Source organism: Podarcis vaucheri, assembly GCF_965113315.1.
Source record: "Podarcis vaucheri genome assembly, chromosome: 2".
In the NCBI taxonomy this organism is placed as follows: Eukaryota; Metazoa; Chordata; class Lepidosauria; order Squamata; family Lacertidae; genus Podarcis; species Podarcis vaucheri.
The window spans coordinates 73,846,059-73,865,544 of NC_138760.1; the positions used below are offsets into that span (position 1 = coordinate 73,846,059).

General features: G+C 48.1%; 1 protein-coding gene across 5 annotated transcripts in view; it reads left to right on the plus strand.

The window, feature by feature from the left end:
* Window positions 1-19,486, plus strand: part of FGFR4 (fibroblast growth factor receptor 4) — a 49,570-nt gene that overhangs the window by 22,989 nt on the left and 7,095 nt on the right. For 3 of the 5 annotated variants that reach the window (XM_082213152.1, XM_082213151.1, XM_082213148.1), the window contains 7 exons: window positions 5,884-6,024; window positions 12,515-12,781; window positions 14,189-14,278; window positions 14,707-14,873; window positions 16,327-16,450; window positions 17,247-17,437; window positions 18,405-18,543. In XM_082213152.1, coding sequence (XP_082069278.1) covers window positions 5,884-6,024; window positions 12,515-12,781; window positions 14,189-14,278; window positions 14,707-14,873; window positions 16,327-16,450; window positions 17,247-17,437; window positions 18,405-18,543 — 1,119 coding nt within the window. Of the gene's footprint in view, window positions 1-4,051; window positions 4,406-5,883; window positions 6,025-12,514; window positions 12,782-14,188; window positions 14,279-14,706; window positions 14,874-16,326; window positions 16,451-17,246; window positions 17,438-18,404; window positions 18,544-19,486 lie in introns of those variants that run through there. The other 2 variants (XM_082213149.1, XM_082213150.1) reach the window with 2 other exon arrangements.

Sequence of the window (19,486 nt, forward strand, 5' to 3'; positions counted from 1 at the left end):
TATATATATCCCAAAACTGGGTGAATCCATCCAAGTTGTGCTTGCCAAGCAATGCAGTGCGAGTGTTGTAGGAAAAATGGGGGTGGGCTTTTACAGCCCAACTCCCCATCAAGGGACTCTGAGTCCCCCAGGTCCATGATTGGTCAGAGAAGAATGGATGGAGGCAGGATCCAGTGAAAGCAAAGCAGATTTTTATTTTTCTGTTGCAATAGAGTTCCCCCCTTCCTTGCAAGGAGGTGAGAAAACAAGAACAAAGTGTGCAGGAACCTTTAAAGGTTTTAGACATTGCCCAACCCTTTTGCCAAGAACCCTTTTGCCTAAAAGCATCATACATGCATCACAGAAAGAAGTGGTCAACCACAAAAAATTAAGAGTTAGGCTTCTCTCCAGCCTGCCAAGATATGTGATAATGATTGCATTACCTGGGCAGTCTGGCCATTGTTTTGAGATGATAAATACTTTAATTCTTGAATCCAAGTCACAGGCCCACCCTATTCATACACAAAATATGCTCTTAAGACAGGATTTGAATGAAAGAACTATTGGGAAAGGTTGGGTGAAAGAACTATTGGGAAAGGTTTCTCCAAGGTATTTCCTTCTGTGGAAGAAATATTTAGAGTCAGTAGGAGAGCCAATATGTCTTTTTTGGGGATTGTTCTGTGTGCTAAAATAAAGTGTAATTTCTCTCAGGGTGTATTCCCTAAATTTTGACAGGTGAAGGATTGGTTTTCTGTGGAGTGTGTATCTGCTATATGTCTGCAACCTAAATTTTTATAACACAAGGAAGACATGGGGTGAGAAATAGGGATGGTTCATTGCTTAGCTGTTTGGGAAGAGCAATGAGGCAAATTCCTTCATGTGGATAACCGTCCCCACATTGTGATAACAAGCACAGACAATGTGGCTCCTCTGGAGGCTTCCTGGTGTGATAGAGCATCAGAGAAAGCCTCTGCTAGTGTTTTTCTTTTTCTTTTGAAACGATTGTGTGTGGTGGGGGAGGGCAGAGTCTGATAATTCACTGTCATCCCATTGTTTCCCTTTCCAAACATGCATCTGAATCCCAGATTATTAGCACCTGGCCATAGACCCCAAGTGTAGGATGGTTCTTACAGCTCAGCATCTGAGACCATCTTTCTGGCCCACCGCGGAAAGTGGTTAGTTTGGTGAGTACCATAGAATCCCAGAGTTGGAAGGGACCATAAGGGTCATCTAATGTAGGTATCTCTCTGGTCCACTGCTGAAAGTGGTTAGGTTGGTGAGTCTAGAGAATCATAGAATTGTAGAGTTGGAAGGGAACATGAGGGTCCTGAAATGCAGGAATCTTTTGTCCAACTTGGGGCTTGAACCCATGCCCTGAGTCTCATGCTTTACTGACTGAGCTATTCCAGAAGTCCCACGGACAGGGACTTCTTTCTGGTAGCCCCAGTTTCTCTGCAACTCTCTTTCTAGGAAAATTTATATGCACACATCTCCATTGTCCTTTAGGACCACACATAATACTTTTTATATGTAAAAAAATCCAGTCTACGCATGGATGATTTAATGGTGGTTGTGCTTAAAGAACTATTTTCCATTGCTGTTTTAACATTGTAATCCCCCCCCCCGTTATTTTGTATAACAGGAATAGTAATGTTTTTTAAACTGATTTGTTTGAATCTGCCTTGGAAGGGTATATTCTCCAAAAGGTGGGGTGGGAAACCATTAAAAAGAAGGCTTTTGGTGGCAGCTAACCATGCAGGCACTGTTCAGCCTCCACTGTCGAATGCGCTATGTTTCTGAATGCCAGGTGCTGGAAATCACAAGTGAGAAGAGGACAGTTGTGCTCAGGGGCTGCTTTGGGGTTTCCCATAGGCATCTGGTTGGCCACTGCAAAAAGAGGATGCTAAACTGGATGGGTCATTGACCTGATTCAGTAGGCTCTTATGTTCTTTTTAAAGTAGGGGTCAGCAACGTGCAGCCAATGGGCCAAATGCGGCCAATGAAGAACTGTTTTACCGGCCCACAAGCCGCCCTAAAACTGAGCTGCCCGCTCAGCAAGTCCCCCGTGCACTGCACTAAACCAGCGCGGCGCGGGGACTCGCCGAGTGGCACCGGAAATGGCATCTGCGCACACGCAGATACCAGAAATTGCGTCTGCGCATGTCCAGATGCCGAAAATCGCTTCTGTGCAGGTGCAATTTCCTGCGTCTGGGCATGTGCAGAAGTGATTTCCGGCATCACGCTGCACCAGTCCAGCCCAGGGACGATCTCCATGGGAGTGATCCATCCCATGGCCGGTAAACCTTGCCGACCTCTGTTTTAAAGCATCATCCTCTCAGTACATGCCCATCAGAATCAAAACAAATTTTGCCCAATCCAGATTTTTGAATGAGGGGATAATGTGTGCTGCCAGAAACAAAGAGATTGGTGATGTGGTTGTATGGAAATGTGATGTACTTATCAATAAATGAATTTTAAATAACAGTGTGATGCAGCAACAAAAAAAGCTAATGCTATTCTAGACTTTGTCAACCAATGTATAGTGTCCAGATCAAGGGAAGTATTATTCAGCCGACTCCCTCGGGAGGTTGTGGACTCTCCTTCCTTGGAGGTTTCTAAGCAGAGGTTGGATGGCCATCTGTCATGGATGCTTTAGCTGAGATTTCTGCATTGCAGGGGGTTGCACTAGATGGTTCTTAAGGTCCCAACTCTACAAATCTATTATTCAATTTGTGATCCTTTAGATCAGGGGTGGGGTACCTGTGGCCCTCTGGATGATGTTGGACTCCAAATCCCATTAGCCCCAGCTAGCATGGCCAAATGGCAAGTGTTGCTGAGAGTCTTGATGTCGGTTAGAGGTATATCTCACAACACCACTTTAAGAAAGAAGGCCCAAAGCTTGAAAGTAAAAACCACACTTTCTACTCCAGCTCAGCTAGACACAGTCGCTTATATTGTAGCTGTAATAATGGGGAAGCATTCTTCACATGCTCTGACACACAATGCTCTTGTGTGTTGAGCTCTGCACTAAAACAACTTCTATGCATCTTTTCTCCACCAGAACTTACTCTCCCAGCCCTTCCTTGCCAAAGCCTAGAATTCCTGGTTGGGTTACAGAGGGTCTTGCAGAAAGAATCAGTTAGCTGTGTCCATGTGCAGCTGTCTGCGTACATATTAACCATTTGCTTCCCGGTAACTGCAGCTGCTTCCAAGTTCCCATAATGATTTTTGGCTTAACATGCGACAAGTCATCTCTGACACATCCTCCCACTAAGCTAAGTGATGTAGTTAATTGGGTCCAAACTTTATGCAGCGTTCAGAGACATGCTGGCCTCCTGGCATCAAGCTGAGGAGCTTCTTTTCTGTGTTGCCTCTATCTCTCCATATGGATAACACTCATGTCTCTCACAAGCAGCAGATAACAGGTGTAACTCTGATCCTGGTTACCATCAGACCTAGAAACTTTATGGAGTTGGTAGGTGGAATCTGGATATTACCAGCCCTCTTAAAGAAAAAGAATTGAATTTATCTCCCCTGCTTAATACAAATCATGCAGCCGTGAGTTCCACAGGTAGAACTCCATTCTGCCTACAAATGCAAGCTCTTGCTTTTTTGGCGGCCAGTTAAGAAACGCATTATTGAATGTACACCAGTGCACAATCCTTTTTTCTTTTTTTGCCTCTCCCCGCCCCAGCCCCGTCGGGTTCCATGGGGTTTTAATTATTTTCACACACATCCCCGCACAGCGTTTCTGTCTTCCGAGAGGACCCCCCCCCACCTCTCCACGACGCGCTCCTTGTGAGCAGGAGTTTAATGAGTGGTGTCTCCAGTTACCGCTGCCAGCAGAGAGGAAGCAAAGCCCCGGCAGAGAATGAACTCCGCTTAATCCCCTTTGCCGGAGCTTTGGGGGAGAGAATTTAGCTAATGTGAGTGTGAAAAGGCCCTGGCGCGGGCGGGGGAGGGCGCAGGGGGAGGGGAGGGGACAAGGGGCGGGGCGGGGCCCCTGCGACCCTCCCCCTCGGCCCTGGCTCTTTTCGCGGCCCATTGTTGGCTCCGAGCGGGCCGGCGGTGCGCGGCGCGGGGGTGTAACCCGAGAGCTTTCGCTACAAAGTCCCCGCGCCTGTTGCTGGAGCCGACAGAAGGCGCGAGGGCTGCAGGCGGAGAGAGCCGAGCGCGGCCGGGCTGATCGTTCCCACCAAGCCGGCGAAGAACCTTTGTGGAGCCAGCCGCGCTCGGCCGTCGGATTTATTCTTCGGCCACTTTCCGCGCGACTCGCCGGCACCGGGGAGCGAGCGAGGAAGGGAGGGAGTGGAGGAGCCTCGCTTGCCCAGCCGGCTTGCCCAGCGAGGGATGGAGCCCGGGCGGAGCGCGCCGCAGCACGGAGCCGCGGGACAGCGCTGAAGCGGCGGCGGCGGCAAGAGGTGAGGTGGGCTCCGTCTACGTTGACCGCTGCGGGGCTAGGAATGGCCCCCGGGGAGAGAGATCCGGGTCTCTTGTCCGCCGCGACCCCGGAGGCTCCCCGGGGTGTGGCGGGGCGAAGGGCTGCTCTCCCCGCGCCCGGGGAGGCGGTGGACTTTGACCGGGAGGGTCTGTAAATCTGTTACCAAACTGTCCGGGCGCGCAGAGGTTCTTTTGTCGCTCGGATTAAAGATTAAGCTGCCCCCGGGAGCCTGTTCTCGGGCGCTGCTCTCTCCACTCGCACCACGTACGCTCCTTTCCCAGGGAACAGGCGCCCAGATATGCAGGCTGCGCGCAAGACACGAGTCCATAGGCGCGGCGCACTCACACCGTTCACACCGACACGCGCACCCTGGACGCGCCTGCCCATCCGCGCCAATCCACGGCCGCAAGCGCAGTTGGAAATCTTGCGTTAATTGAACGGGGCTTGTGCTCCTAACCGTGCCCTCGAACCTCGTGGCTTTCGGCGGCACTTTTAAATCGGCTTCTTAACTTTCCTTTGGACTGTATGCTGTGTGCAGCTGGGGCTGGGCAGTGGAAGTGCCTTTACGCACGCACTCTCCGGCCGTGAGTTTAGTACCAATAAGCACCACGTGTTCAAACTTAAACTCGCTTTCGTCCTGCACGAGAATTACTTTCGCTGCCCCACTTTGTATTTCTTCTTCTCCTCCCCACCCCATGGTTTGTTCTGCTCCTTGGGTCATTATCAAAGTGCATGAGAAGGTTGTACCATTGAGATTTGGGGGGAAGAAAGGAATAGGAGCAGGACAGCAAGTTGGGGTGGCAGGGTCATGCCAAAGGCCAAGAATCCTGATTTATTTATTTACATTTTTTATCCATGGGGGCTGTCTTTTCCAGGCAGGAACTATCTTAAGATAATCTGGTGGACTTTGGCCATGAAGAGCTGGCTAGGTGACACCCAGCCTCTGTGGTGCATCTCCCTGGGAGGCCACCTAATGCTCAAGATGAGGGTTGTAGAATTATAGTGCAATGCTGCAGGCAGTGTTCTATCCAGGAAATGAATTTGTTTCACATCAGCATCTCATGGGATGCTGCCTTTTACTAAGTCAGACCCATTGGTTCCTCTAGCTCAGTATTGACTGGCAGCATCTCTTCAGGGTTTCAGACAGAAATCTCTCCTAGCCCTACTTGGTGCCGCTGGGCTTTACCACTGAGGTACAATGGCTCACTCACGAGCAGGACTGGGCATCTTCTGGGATTGTTGCAATCAGATTCTTCTGTGCTGATTGGCAAATCAACTCCCTCCTTCCAAAGAAAATGTCCAGCAGCCTGGAATGGCTACAGATGCTGCTGTCTTAATAACTGTACCTCTCCCCCAATGTATTATTGGGAGTTCTAGATGGTTGTGGACATAGGATACACCATCGTTCTGAATTGCAATGGAAAACTCGATGGCGTGACAACCCCTTTCCCTTCTCAATCTAGGCTTGGAGGATCCAAGTGGGAGCCGTGGGACAAGAAGAGACAACAGGATGACAGCCCTGCTGTGTGGCCTTCTCAGGTTCCTGGCAGTGGCAACAACATGTGCTTGGGCAGCTGCTTCTGCTGAAGGAATGATGGAACCAGGTGAGCAGAAAGATATGGGTGTGTTTGGGTGCAAGAGTCAGGGTGGCCATCTATTCAGGGGCTATGACTGTTTGGTGTTTATAGGACACTTTTCATTTTCTGAGGCTTGTATGGTCTTCTCCTGTGTTTGCCGTGACATGGGAATACAGAGAGAGAGAGAGAGAGAGAGAGAGATCCATCCGTGGCAGAGATGGAAACCAGCCCTTCCACATCCAATACACCATCTACACTGGCCTAAGCCATATTATACGTGTAGTGCCTCTATGTGTTGCAAGCCTGCTCTCCTCTAACCTGCTAGCCTTAACTTCTCTGTGTGATCAACACGTCCACCCTATTCTGGTGTGGTGTGTGTAGGCAGCGGCATCAGCTTGGAATCAATCGGAATGGCTCACTGTGCTTTTGAGTTCCTAGCTTCTTCCTTCCCTCCACCCCTTCCTTGCATTTACACAGAGCGCAGGCAGCGGTGATGGCTGCAGAGTTGAAAGTACAGTTTGAAAGGCTGTCCTTGTGCTGGTGGAGGGGGCACAAAGAGCGCTCACATAGGTGTTTGCTTTGTGCTCCAGCGTATAAGAGATCCCAGCCTCAAACAGAGACTACTTGTACATTAAGGCACAATCTAAATACCAATTTCCTCCAGATTAGCCCAAATTCCCTGGGAACACTTTGTGCCAGGGAAGGGGAAGATTTTGCCATAGTAACCAGCCTGTGAGAGCAAGGTTTTGATAGGGCCTAATTTCCCCTTGGCTGCCCTGGGTGTCTCTGTCATGTGCTTTCCTGCTTTACAAAAGTTCTCCCTTGGGTCTAGTTTCATTTTCCCCCTCCTGATTGTCTAGTCCTTTATTCTGTTTATCAGTTTTAAGTAGGTAACCAGAAGACGGAACTAAGCGCAGCCGAACAGCTGTGTATGGATTTGTGTATGATGGGAGTATAGTACAAATACGTTGTTAGACATATATAGCAGGGTTGATGTTGCTTGTACAAGTTGACTGATCTGGTGTTTTGTCAAAATAACTGCAGTTGTTCTGCTTGTGGAGCCCTTGCAAGGGAGCCAGACACACAATGCAGGCATTCCGCTTGTCAGATAAACCCTGTAATAAAGGCAACATTTGGAATTTGTGTAGTTTGGTTTTGTTATTTGGCCAATGTAGTCTGCGTTTTTTATGACTGGCCCCTTCCGAGTAATCAAATTTGCTAGGACTGCTGATCCTTCGGTCTAGCTTTGTACTTTCAGCATCCCCTGGCAGAGTGAGGGTAAAATGCCATGCCAGGGACTTGGCACCATCCCTCATGCCTGAGAAAAGGCGTTTATCCTGCTGTTGGCCCTGCCAGCAAACAGATGGGGATATTGTTATTTGTGCCTTGGTGCCCCTGCTCCTGCTGTCACCTTGAGCATTGTAATGCTCTACCATCACCTACCTGGCTACCTGGGGAGTGGGCTTAGGCTTATTGTAGCAGTTGGCATATAGGCTATTCTCTGTATTCTGTTTTAAGAGGGCACCATATAAACTCAAGAGAAAAAGGTGGGCGATGAAAAGTGGGGGTGTTGTTTTGAACAGGGGCTTCAAATGCCTATCCTATGCATTAGCACTTGAAATTCCTTGAAGTCAATTTGGCTGGGTGTTTTCCCCAGGTGTCAGTATTTGATTCTCTTAAGCGCTCTTCAGATATTACTCTGTGAAGGAAGGAAGCATTGTGAAAGTGGCTACAGGGTTGCATGTTTAGCCTCATCCCTAATGTTTTGTGGTTTCTCCTGCCATGCTGAGTCATAAGCTTCTGAAGTGGGGAGCCTGTTTGGTGTGCGAGGCTTCCCATGTGACCTAGAACCCCATGGTCCTAGGGCAGGCTCCCCCCACTTCTGATGTTTATCCCCAGGGATAGGAGGAGCTGTGTCACATAGGAGGCAGGGCTAAACATGCAACCTTTAGAAGATACCTTTAGCGTATCTTCACCCTTTGTGCAAGTTATACCTGCGGAACTGGGAGGCTTCATATTTGTTCCTGGTTTTTCTCATGGGGGCAAGAGGCCCACCAAACTGTTTAGAAGGATGCAGACCCTTCAGTGAATTAAAGTGAGCTATTCTCAAGTGCGATTTTGACAAAAGGTAGAGAAAGGATGGTATCCAACTGGTATCCAGCTGGAAATCTTTTCCAGATTTGTTCAGGATGCAAACTTTGTTGTTTGAACACTCTTCGCCCTCTGAAATGCCACTCTGGAAACAGCCTCTGCTTGCTCTATGGGTCTCTTAAAAGACTCCTAATCAAATGGGCTCTGTATCTATTTAAAGCTCTCCTAAAGGTGGGGGCTTGCTTCCCTTCCAATCAGAATGGTTTTCTCGGTCTGAAGCCATATTCGTAGAAAACTCTTAAATTACCCTTGGCAATTACATTAAGTGCTTCGGTAGTAAAGAACAGCTGTGGGGAACATATCCCCCCCCCGTCTCTGCACAGGAGCATATTCTCAGGGTCAGTGATGAAGGCAAGCAAGCGAGATGTCCACTCCAGGTAGTAACATTCACAAGGTTGCATTAGTTGCTGATTCAAAGCCTTCCAGTCTTGGTTGTGCAAGAGTTTCCCTAAATTGCGAATAGATGTGTCTGGAGTCCCCGTACACACACCATTTTTTTCTTAGTAGTTTCCAAGTAGCATCTAACCCAGCTGCCATCTGAAGCTGCCCGGTATGGCTGTTCGTTTGTTTTAAAATGAAGAAGCCACAAGGTTCAGGGTGGAAAGAAGAACCTTTGCTGTCCAAGATTTGCAGGGTTACCTAGGCCTCTGATGCTGCTGGAGGGACAGTGATGGTGGATGTAAAGTAAGAAAGAGCCAGTTCTATGATAACAGCATTCTCACGGCTGTCTCTTCTGGTTGGCAGCATTTTCCTATCAGGGTACCCCACCCACCCACCTCCCACCCAGAGTTCTGTCCCAGAGCATCATGAAGGGAGGCCAGCATTCATCAGCTGGGAAGACCTAGCATCAGTCAAACTTGGGAGAACGGGTCTGGTTTGTGACTGAGCTGGTTCGAGGCATTGTGGGGAGGGGTGGGGAGAAGGGGGAGCTGGCAGGGCTCCCACGCAGCCCAGGCTAACTTTGGAGAAGGAGGATGGGTCACCAAAGCAATTATAGTTCAAATCCAGGTTAGACAAACAGGGAGGTGGGAAGTTGTGGAGTCAGCTGAGTGTGAAACCTCTCACTCCCACTCATGCCATGGGGAGGGGGGGAGGGAAGGCCTTTTGTGTTGAGCATGGGAGAAGTGAGCAGGAGGAATGGAGCTAAATGAAAAGGGGAGAGGGGAAATGAGTCTCCTGTTGGCGAAGAGGGTGGAGGGGAGGCTGCTTATCTCATTCCCATCCTTCCGGCTCTCCCCCCCCCCACATGATCGTTCGCCCAATCCTGCAAAGGCAGAGCCCCGTCTGCTGAAAGGGGGACTGGCCCCTATTGTAAGTCGGGGCAGAGAGAGCACGGGAAAGGAGCAGTATGGCTGGGACAATGGTGATTGGGGGAGAGGGGCTCTGGGGGGAGGGGCAGCGGTCACGGGCTTCCTGACATGTTCATTTTGGAATCTGTCAAAACAGTCACTCTGGGCGCTGAGAGTGACCACTCAATCGAGGGCCCCCACAGAGAGAGAAGGGGCGGGGTGGGATGTGGTGCCGGGGGGGGGGGGGAGAGAGGGAGAGCTAAGCAGAGAAGTCATGCATCAGTGTCCGCCAGGATCCTTTCTCCTGTCCAGGACTGGCAGGAGAGGGGCTTTGATGACATCATTGCTCCACAGAACAGGAGGCGAAGGAGGGGGCGCTGGACAAAAGGGTTTGTGAGCTGGGCTCAGAGGATCCCCAGGAAGGTGGCAAGTGGGGGGGCTGGTGGCACGCATTGTGACTGCATTTTCCCTCAACCTGTAGTCCATACTTTTAGCGATTCCTACCTAGTCCTTAGAAATCCCGCTCATTCTTTCTCTGTCTCGGTCTTAAGCAGTCGCTCTCTGCCAACACCCTGTGAGCACCAGCCCCAAATATATCGCTTCCTCCGCCCAAATCAACATTTGTAGAATCTGCATACAGTCACTGGCTTTTGTGCACCTGGTATCCTATGTTCAACCAGTCACAAAATGTTTCTAGCACAAGCTAAAATCCCCCTAAAATTGGAGTATTTCCCCACAGAGTCAGTAGTTGTCAGGGATGAAACAGGAGAATCTTCCTCTGAGCCCCTGCCCCACTTCTAACATGGTTTTTGGTAAACTTGGTGTTCTAGAGTTATTTCAAAGGCTCCCGAATAAAATTGCAAGTTTTTCAGAAATCTTGAAGCCATGTGTATATTTTGGGGGAGGGAGAGTTGGATCTTTCTTTGGGAGGAACTGAAATTTGGGGGGAAATTGAAGGGTATGTGATACTTTAATATTGAGCCTAGCCATCAAGGATCAAGAGTGCAATCCAGTACACACTTACCTGGGAGTAAATCCCATTGAACTCATTGGGACTTACTTCTGAGTAGACATGAATAGGACTGTGATGTAAGGATGTAAAATATATTGTATATACCTTGCTATGTAAAATACTGCTGTTTGGTAAATATATGAAATGCCTTGGCAATAATAGTATTTTCTATAGGTTACAGCTCTCATTGGCAGTTGTTGCAACCAAGTACAGTATATCTTTTTGTCAGTTGGGAAAATAGGAAAAGTTGTTAATGGATGACATCAACATTTGAGCAAATGAAAAATAGATTTTATTATCTGGACTTTTGAACAATATTATCATGCAGAATATCATGCATGCTATCATGCAGAAACAGAACTAACTCATATTTCCAGAGATCACAAACACCCGTAACATGAAGTTTGAGGACTAGCAATATATTTGGACAGACACATTCTGCAATTTCCAGAATACTGAAGAAGTTAATGTTATTTCATTATCATACACAATTGTTTGCATATTTACCTGGGAGTAAGTCCTTTTGAACTTGCTTGTGACTGAATAAATATGTACAGGGCTGTGTTAAAAGAGTCATAGTCACTGTAGATAAAAAGTTGTCCTTATTTATTAGTTTCCATCCCACTTCATAACATATCATTGATGACAACTTAACTTCACCTCTCTAAGCAGAATCAATGTCTGAAAGATCCATAGTTTCTTATTCTGACCTTATTTCGAGTGTCATATTCAGAAAACAGAAAAATTGCAGGAATTGAAGCAAAAAGCTCAAAACAGTTTTGCTGCTAGTTCTGTGTGTATGTCCGCATACAAGCAGCAGTTTATTTCCCAATGTAGAAGATACAGAAATCTGAAGCAGGAAACGTCAGATACTTAGTTGTGCAAATGCCTCGCCACCATGTTGCAGAAGCAATGGGCTCCGTAGGTTCCCAGATTGCCCTCCCGCATTAAATACCTGATCACGTTCTGTTTTGTGAAGCATTTGAGAGTTTGAACTTACAGTGTTGCTTCTTTAGTAATTCAGTTGAAAGTGGCACCACTCCTTTAGAATCTTGGATCTAATAATTTTGCCTGTGTAACGATTTTAAAACACAAGTTTGAGAAGTGTTTCACTTTTCATGTTGAAGGTGAAAATATTCCGCATAGAGCTCCCCTGCCCAAATCACTAATATTTCTAGTTGAGGCCAGGGGTTGAGGCAAAGTCCAGTTTCCCCTCCTCCCCTTACTCCAGACCTTCCCATTTCTGCTCCAGAGCAAGCTGCTTTCCTGTTGATCAGGTCTGCTCAGTGCACAGACACTCCCAAATTGGATCAGCTTCCAAGTGCTAGCCCACTATGGGAACATTGAAGATCCGCCTGTAAGGGGCTCGACCTACTTGTGTTCTGAGAACAAGTGAGACAGCAAAAGTTATGGGCATACTGGCAACTCTCTGTTTCCACGGGGAGGGGTGTGTGTGTGTTGAATTCCTGGTGCCTGCGTACATCAACAGAGCGAGCATAAGCCTGCCCCACCCTGTTGTGTCCCATTGCACCCCATTTCCAGGCCACTTCCGGGTCTGCCGCAATGAGTGTGCGCACAGTCACACATCAATCGGATGCACGTAAAATGGTTGATGCCTTGTATATGCAGAGTACTTCCCTCTCCCAAATGAAGAAACCAATCCTGTTCCATGTGGGAAAGGTCGATGAAGCTTCCAGGTTAGAGGATGGAGAATTCAGGCAGCCTTGAGCTCTGGCATTTGCCCTTTGGGTGCCCTTGGGGTGGCACAGTTGGTGGCTGGTTTTTCTTGTGCACAGGACAACCAGAAGCCTGTGAGACCCAACTCATTCAACCATCTCCCAGAGGGTCACTCTCCTCATGCTCCAACACTTTCAAGCAAGCCTTCTGGTGGTCCAGCGAGGAAATGGGGGTTATATGTTGGTGTCTTCTAGCATCTGCCTGGGGTAAAGGGAGTCCCTACTTATCCCATATTCCAGAGCATTTGAGTTACGGGTGTTAAACACGCGCTGTTTCTAAAGTGAGCTCACACTGTCATTTGCACTGACCCTCTTCTTGCGTTGGACAGAGATGCTTGACAGCCACATGGTGGAGACGGAGGAGGAGCACCTGCTACTGGACCCTGGGAGTCTGCTGAAGCTCTACTGCAGCACCAACCACAGCCTTGCGATCATATGGTATAAGGAAGCCAAGCAGCTTTTCCCAAGCGGGCGCATCCACATGCGGCAGAGCATGCTGGAGATTGTGGAAGCCACCTATGAAGATTCAGGCCTGTACTCCTGCCGAGCGCAGAGCACCGGGGAAAGCCTGCGCAACTTCACCATCTCTGTTGTGGGTAAGAGATGTTCCAGCCTCTCTTCAGAACGGTGGCAACCCCTCCTTTTTTTTTGTTTGAGGGAAGGCCGCATGGCACATGTTTGCTCAGTAATGTTTCTGCTCCTCAGGGCAAACACTTCTCCTAGTCCAATGTGGAATGGAAAAATGAGAAGCGGTGTCACTGGAAGAAGGTCTTAAGAGCTGAGGAAACAGCTCTATGACATTCTTGCCATGTCAGCCCCCCAGGGGGAGAAGAGGTCCCTTTTTAAGAGTAAGAAGGGGACGGAAATGTTAGGCACACCCAGAAACAACCCAAACAGCTAGCAAAGACTAGTGCATAAGAGAAGTAAGCAGCAAACAGAGGTGGGTTTTAAAAAATAAGATAAAAAGGGCAAAAAGTCTTAGGGGACCACTTGGAAACATTTCTGAGGCTTGACATGACCCACAACTCACAGGTCAGCCACCCTTGGTTCATAGTGACTGGCAGTGGGTCTCCAGAGTCCTTCCTCACCTAACTTGGAGATGCCAGAGAACCAGGGACCGTTGGCATGCAAAGCATCTGCTCTGCTACAGCTCCTAGTCAACACAGACCTTGCCACACTGCCGCCTTGCATGTCCCCTGGTCAAAGCAACAAGGATTTATTTAACTTGGCGCTCCTCCTAAAGGACTTGGTTTTCACAATGAAACTAGGCGGTTCCCTGGAACAGCTGGTAGATCTCAGATTACACCCCTTCTGTGAAGGTTGCGCGAGCTGCTTAATCACTTCCGGGCCTGTTCAAGGTTTTGTCTTCAACATGTAAAGCCCCAAATGACTTTGGTTTAAAAAAACAAAACAAAAACAAACCCCGATAGATTGCCTCCTCCTTTATACTCTGCCCTGGGATTTAAGATCAGCAGGAGAGGCCCCACTGGTGGTCTGCTGACACCCTCAGAGGTCCAGGGGACAGTGTCACATGAGAAGGCCTTTTTTGTGGTGGCCCCCAAACTTCAAAACTCTCTGCCTCCTGATGTATTCCTGATATCAACACTGGAGTTTTGTGCAGGCTTTTGGAAATGTGCAGTGTGATTACTTTCTGTATATGCTTTTATTGTTTGGTGGCTGCTTTAATTGATTGCATTTTACTGTTTCGTATTGCATTGTCCACCTGCCCAGGGACCTTTGGTGAAGGACAGGTAATTAAATGTACTAAATAAAGAATAAGCCAACAAATGAGCTAGGACTGTAGCAGCCAACAGTGCTTCTCCTCCTCTCCCCCCAGTCACCTTTGAACATACTCCAGTTAGCATTTTGCCTGCTACTCTACACTCCTGCTAAGAAAATGCTGGTCCACTGTAGCCAGGTGCTCCCTTGATAACTGCCTCTTGTTCAGTGCCCTGTGGTTATTTAAGAAGCAAGACCACAAAGAATTACCATTTTGTTTTCAGATTCATTGGCATCTGGTGATGACGATGAAGACAGCGGTGTGGAGAGTGCCCACGCCGATTCCCTTGAGGAGCCCATACATACCCGGCGAGGTCAGTATGCCTACTTGGCTGTGCTTCACTCCGTCCTGGGTGCTGATGCATGCTGGGAGAGGGAACTGGGTGGAGAAGGGGTGCTTAGTAAGTACTTGGACTCACGGTGGCCAGACATCTACCTTTCTTACTTCCCAAGCCTCCTCTGCTGTCGATGTGTCCCAAAATTGTTTGATAATGGTTGCCTTCAAACTAGGGAGCTCTGCTTGAGCTTGGAGCATATCCCAAAGCACACTCATTTCTCATGGGACGTTGAGGTTCCCCAGTGGAAGGGTTGCCGTCGTGCATTTTGGCACATCCATGGGTCCCTATGATGTTCCCTTTAACTCTCCCACCATCAGTTAGAGCACAGACCTTTGTCCCTAAAGTGTGAGCCTCCCCTGAGCCTGAATTAAAAGCTGGAGCCAATAGGGTGATGCCTTTTTCAGCACCTTACTGGACGCACCCTCACCGAATGGACAAGAAGCTGTATGCAGTCCCGGCAGGGAACACAGTCAAGTTCCGCTGCCCAGCCTCTGGGAGCCCCAACCCAACAATCCGCTGGCTGAAGAATGGGAGGGAATTCCGAGGGGAGCACCGGATTGGAGGGATCAGGGTAAGTGCCCAGCCCCTTACAGGTTTGCCATCTCTCCCCTTGCCCTCCTTTCCCTTTTCCTCCACCTGGCTGGGACCGCAGCTGCCTTGCCCACCAGGTTTTTATGAGTTAGGATTTGGGGTGTGTGTGTGTGAGAGAGAGAGAGAGAGAGAGAGGGGGGGGCACAGGGGAGCATGCTTTAAGGAATCCACAATATTGCACAAGCCACTCAGCAGTGAGTTTGGGGAATTCAGCCTGCTGTCCAAAGACTCCAGGACCCTCTTCAGCACTTGCTGTGCCCCTGATCCCCTTTTGCTCTGGCTGCCCTAGCCTTGCCAGATCAATATATTAATTTGCAAAAGTTTGCTTCCATCAAAAGAGCAGCTGCTAGACATTTCCACCTCTTTTGCCCGCCTTTCTCCTCTTTCTGCTCCCTAGCTTGATTCAGTGCATTGTTAAAAAAGGTCAGCCTATGGACGTGCCCCATTCCTTAACAATGGAGCATGAACACATAATGCAAACACCATTGTTAAAATAGCTACACTGGCTACCCATTTGCTACTGAGCCAGGTTCAAGGTTGATTGGTATTAATCTACAAAGCCCTGAAGAACGTACGTCCAGTGCACCTTAGGGGCTGCTGAAACCCTTATATGTCAGCACAATCACTGAGATAACCTACAGGAGTTTTGTTAGTTGTTCCTTGCACTGGCAAGGCTCATTTGACACCAACATGAAATACAGCCTTTAGTGTCATCAGCCCAGGCCTGTGGAGTGTTCTGCCAATAGATTCAGCAGGCAGCTTCTGCCTCAGCCTTTAAACACCTGTGGGAAACTTCTATTCTGCCATGATTATACAGGCAATTCAGAATACAGTCGTACCTTAGAAGTCAAACGGAATCAGTTCCAAAAGTCCGTTTGACTTCCAAAATGTCCAGAAACCAAAGCGCAGCTTCTGATTGGCTGCAGGAAGTTCCTGCAGCCAATCAGAAGCCCTGTCAGACATTTGGGTTCCAAAGAACGTTCACAAACCGGAACACTCATTTGGGAGCCAAAACATCCAAGTACCAAGGCATTCAGAATCCAAGGTATGACTATACATCTTTTCACAACAGTTAGCTGATGGTCTCTGTTTTTTAAATTGTTACATGTTTTTTAATATATAGATACTAAACAGCTTTGATATGTGATACACCAGTATATAAATATTTTTGTAAATGAAGAAATATTTGCCGGCCTTAGTATATAGCTCAAAGGATTTGTGTCTAAAACAAGGGACTTTTGTTGGCCTGTGAGCAGCTGTGCCCTGAGCTTAGCTGTCAACTTTTCCCTTTTCTTGCGAGGAATCCTATACGGAATAAGGGAATTTCCCTTTAAAAAAGGGAAACGTTGACAGCTATGGCCCTGAGAGAGATGGACATCTCTTTTAAAAGAAGGCGATAACCTTGGCTCCTGCCTTTTCCTCTTTCCACCCAGCTAAGGCATCAACACTGGAGCTTGGTCATGGAGAGTGTGGTGCCTTCGGACCGAGGCAACTACACTTGCCTGGTGGAGAACAAGTTTGGCAGCATCCGCTACAGCTACTTCCTGGATGTGCTAGGTGAGGTGAACTTCTCCCTGCCATACTGCTCCAAATCTAGATATGTGGACATCAACATGTGAAAAAAAGACAAGGAAAGTGGGCTGCCCCCCCCACTCCCCCACCTCCAGCCTGAAAAGCTCCTTACTCCTTTGCCGATGAGTGCTTTTGAGTCTGTGTGGGATGCCAGACCCCAGTTCCCTGGCAGCCTGCCAGGTTCCTGTGGGAAGGAACAAGCCTCGCCACCCTGACCTCAGGCACCCCCAAAGAGAAGGAAAATGCCCCGAACCCGCTTTTGACTTCAAAGGGAGTTGGAGATCTCCCAGGCCATAAAGTCAGATGAAATTAATTAGCCCTGCCTAGATCTATAGGACTAGCTCTAAGCCTTTTGCTCCCTTATCTCTCAGCCCCTCATTATCTGTCTTCTCTGGGCTTACTTGTAATCACCGGAAAGAGGCTCTGGAGCCAGTCATGGGTGGGAGTTCAGCCCATGGCATTAAGTAATATCAGATCTGCTGGGCTGGAAGGAGATGGCGGGCAGTGGGGGGTGGGGGGGGAGAGAGACACCAGGCCTTTAGGCAGGACTGCATATACTGCTGTACTAGGGAGCTTTGAGAAGAAAGTGCTGCGCTTTGATAGATGGAGTAACTCCCTGACAGTTGGCTGCGCCTCTGCACTCCCGGACGGCTGCGATAGCACTATCAGCTCCGTGTGCAGTGATTTATGTGCTGTAGAGCATGACCTTAGCTCCTCTGGGGGGGACCTGGCAGTCTTCAACTGTGCTGGACAACAACTTTCCCTGCTCTCTTCCTGGCAGAGAGATCTCCGCACAGGCCTATCTTGCAAGCTGGGCTGCCGGCCAACACCACCGCAGTGGTGGGCAGCGACGTTGAGTTCTTCTGCAAGGTGTACAGCGACGCCCAGCCCCACATACAGTGGCTCAAGCACATTGAAGTGAATGGCAGCAGCTACGGCCCAGATGGAGTCCCCTATGTGCAAGTGCTTAAGGTAACCAGAGCTCCCCCTTTTTTTGCAGAGATTTCCATTGCCAGAAAGGTCACTTTCCCCCACACTTTTAGACAAACAACAGAGGTTACGGAGTGGGGGGAGCAGGGGCTGGATAGGAAGTGGCACATTTCAGTGGGCTAGATTTAGACCAGGGGCTCCTAGTTGCTGACCCCTCATCTGTGGAGCCAAGGGCACATATAGCCCATTACCCATATTAAGAATTGCACATTTTACAATATGTGCCTAAACTAACAGTTTCAAACCAAAAGTTTATCTTAAAAGAAGGCTTTAACAAGAGTGATTGCTGTGTTTATTTGCAAAGAAAGAGAGGAGGTCCAAGACTGGCTGAGATGCTACTTTCAATAGCGCCAACTCTGTAAGCTTGGAGCATAGCTTTCCAAACCTTTCATGCTAGTGACACACTTTTTAGACATGCATCATTATGTGACAAAGTAATTCAGTTTTACTAACAAACCAGAAGTTAAACTAACCCCTTTCCAGCCCCAGAAGGAGCATGGGGAGTGTTAGCACATCACACCTACACACTGCAGTCGAGTGTCATGACACACAGTTTGGAAAGCTGTGGCTTAGAGTATATGTCCAGAAAACAAGCAAACGCAAAGAGCTGCATCATCAGTCTAGCACTGTCCCAGTTGGGTTGCTTATTCTCACAGCAGAGTTGTTGTGTCTCAAGCCCAGAGGCTTCATACATGATTTTCTGTAGAAGAGTTGCTTGGAAGTAATAAAACTTAGCAATGGCTGTGGTGCACTTATTTAGGGCATCCTCATCAGAGATTGGGGTACATGACCATCAATCAGCCATTTATAAGATAAAGATGCACCCTTGAAAGATATATTGGCAGCAAGCAAGATGTTCCCCTTCCAATAAGAAGCTTGAATAACCTTTTTGTGTCAACGAGAACTAATGCTTTTCTCCCGGCCTCCCACTGGCGACTTATTTTGGCAGACGGCAGATATTAACAGCTCGGAGGTGGAAGTGCTGTACCTGCGCAATGTCTCCATGGAAGATGCTGGGGAATATACCTGCCTAGCAGGGAATTCCATTGGCCTGTCATACCAGTCAGCTTGGCTCACTGTGCTTCCAGGTGAGAAAGGACGGTGGATGAGTGGATGGGGGAAAAGATGGATAATGGTAGTAGGGTATTCCTTTGCAGAGCTAGAAGCAGAGATTACCTTTCCTAATAGAGACGCTGGGGGTGGGGTGGGACTATACTGTGCATGTCGTACCCCTGTAGAATATCCAATGAGATGAATATGGTAAAGAGAGAGACAGACAGACAGATAAATGGCTGAAAACAAATTGCAAGACACACTGCCTCGCTTGCATTAAGTTGCCAATCAATCAGTCAACATGACAGATCTATTCACTGTAGAATTATACAGAACAATCTACTGTTGTCTTTTGTCAATATATCAATCACAATATGACAGCTGCAGTCCATCAAAAGAGATGCTGCACTTCTCAGTGTATAAATCCTGGAAAGACAGACTGGATTTTGGACCCACTTTGTACAAGGAAGAATCCAGCCACTTTTAAATCCCTTGATTTGAATGGAGAATTAGGACAGGCAGGTGAAAAATCAGACAGGGCCCTTGCAGCTTGAATAGTTGTGTAGAGCAACACTCCTGCATAGCTATTAAGGATGCAGGTAATATAAATGGGTGGAGACTAGGTGGTTTTTTAATATCCACAAATTAGACATAATCCACTGATTAAAAACAAAAAGGCCTACGTACATCTTAAGGGGTGGGGTGGGGAATTGGTAATGAAATGAATTCTGCCTAGGCTTTGAATGGATAGATTTTGAAAACAGCACATTGTACTGTATATGTAATTAAATGTGGAAGAGATACTGCATGAAATTCCAGGAGCTAGGAAATTTCTGTTTAGCAAAAACTCTAGGTTTTCACTGAAAGGCATCTGCCTTAAAATGGCTATGTGATGGCTCAATGATAGCTCAAGGATGGGAGCATGATCTAGCCAGAGTTATCTTTTTACGCCCCATTTATGACAGTCAAAGTGATCTA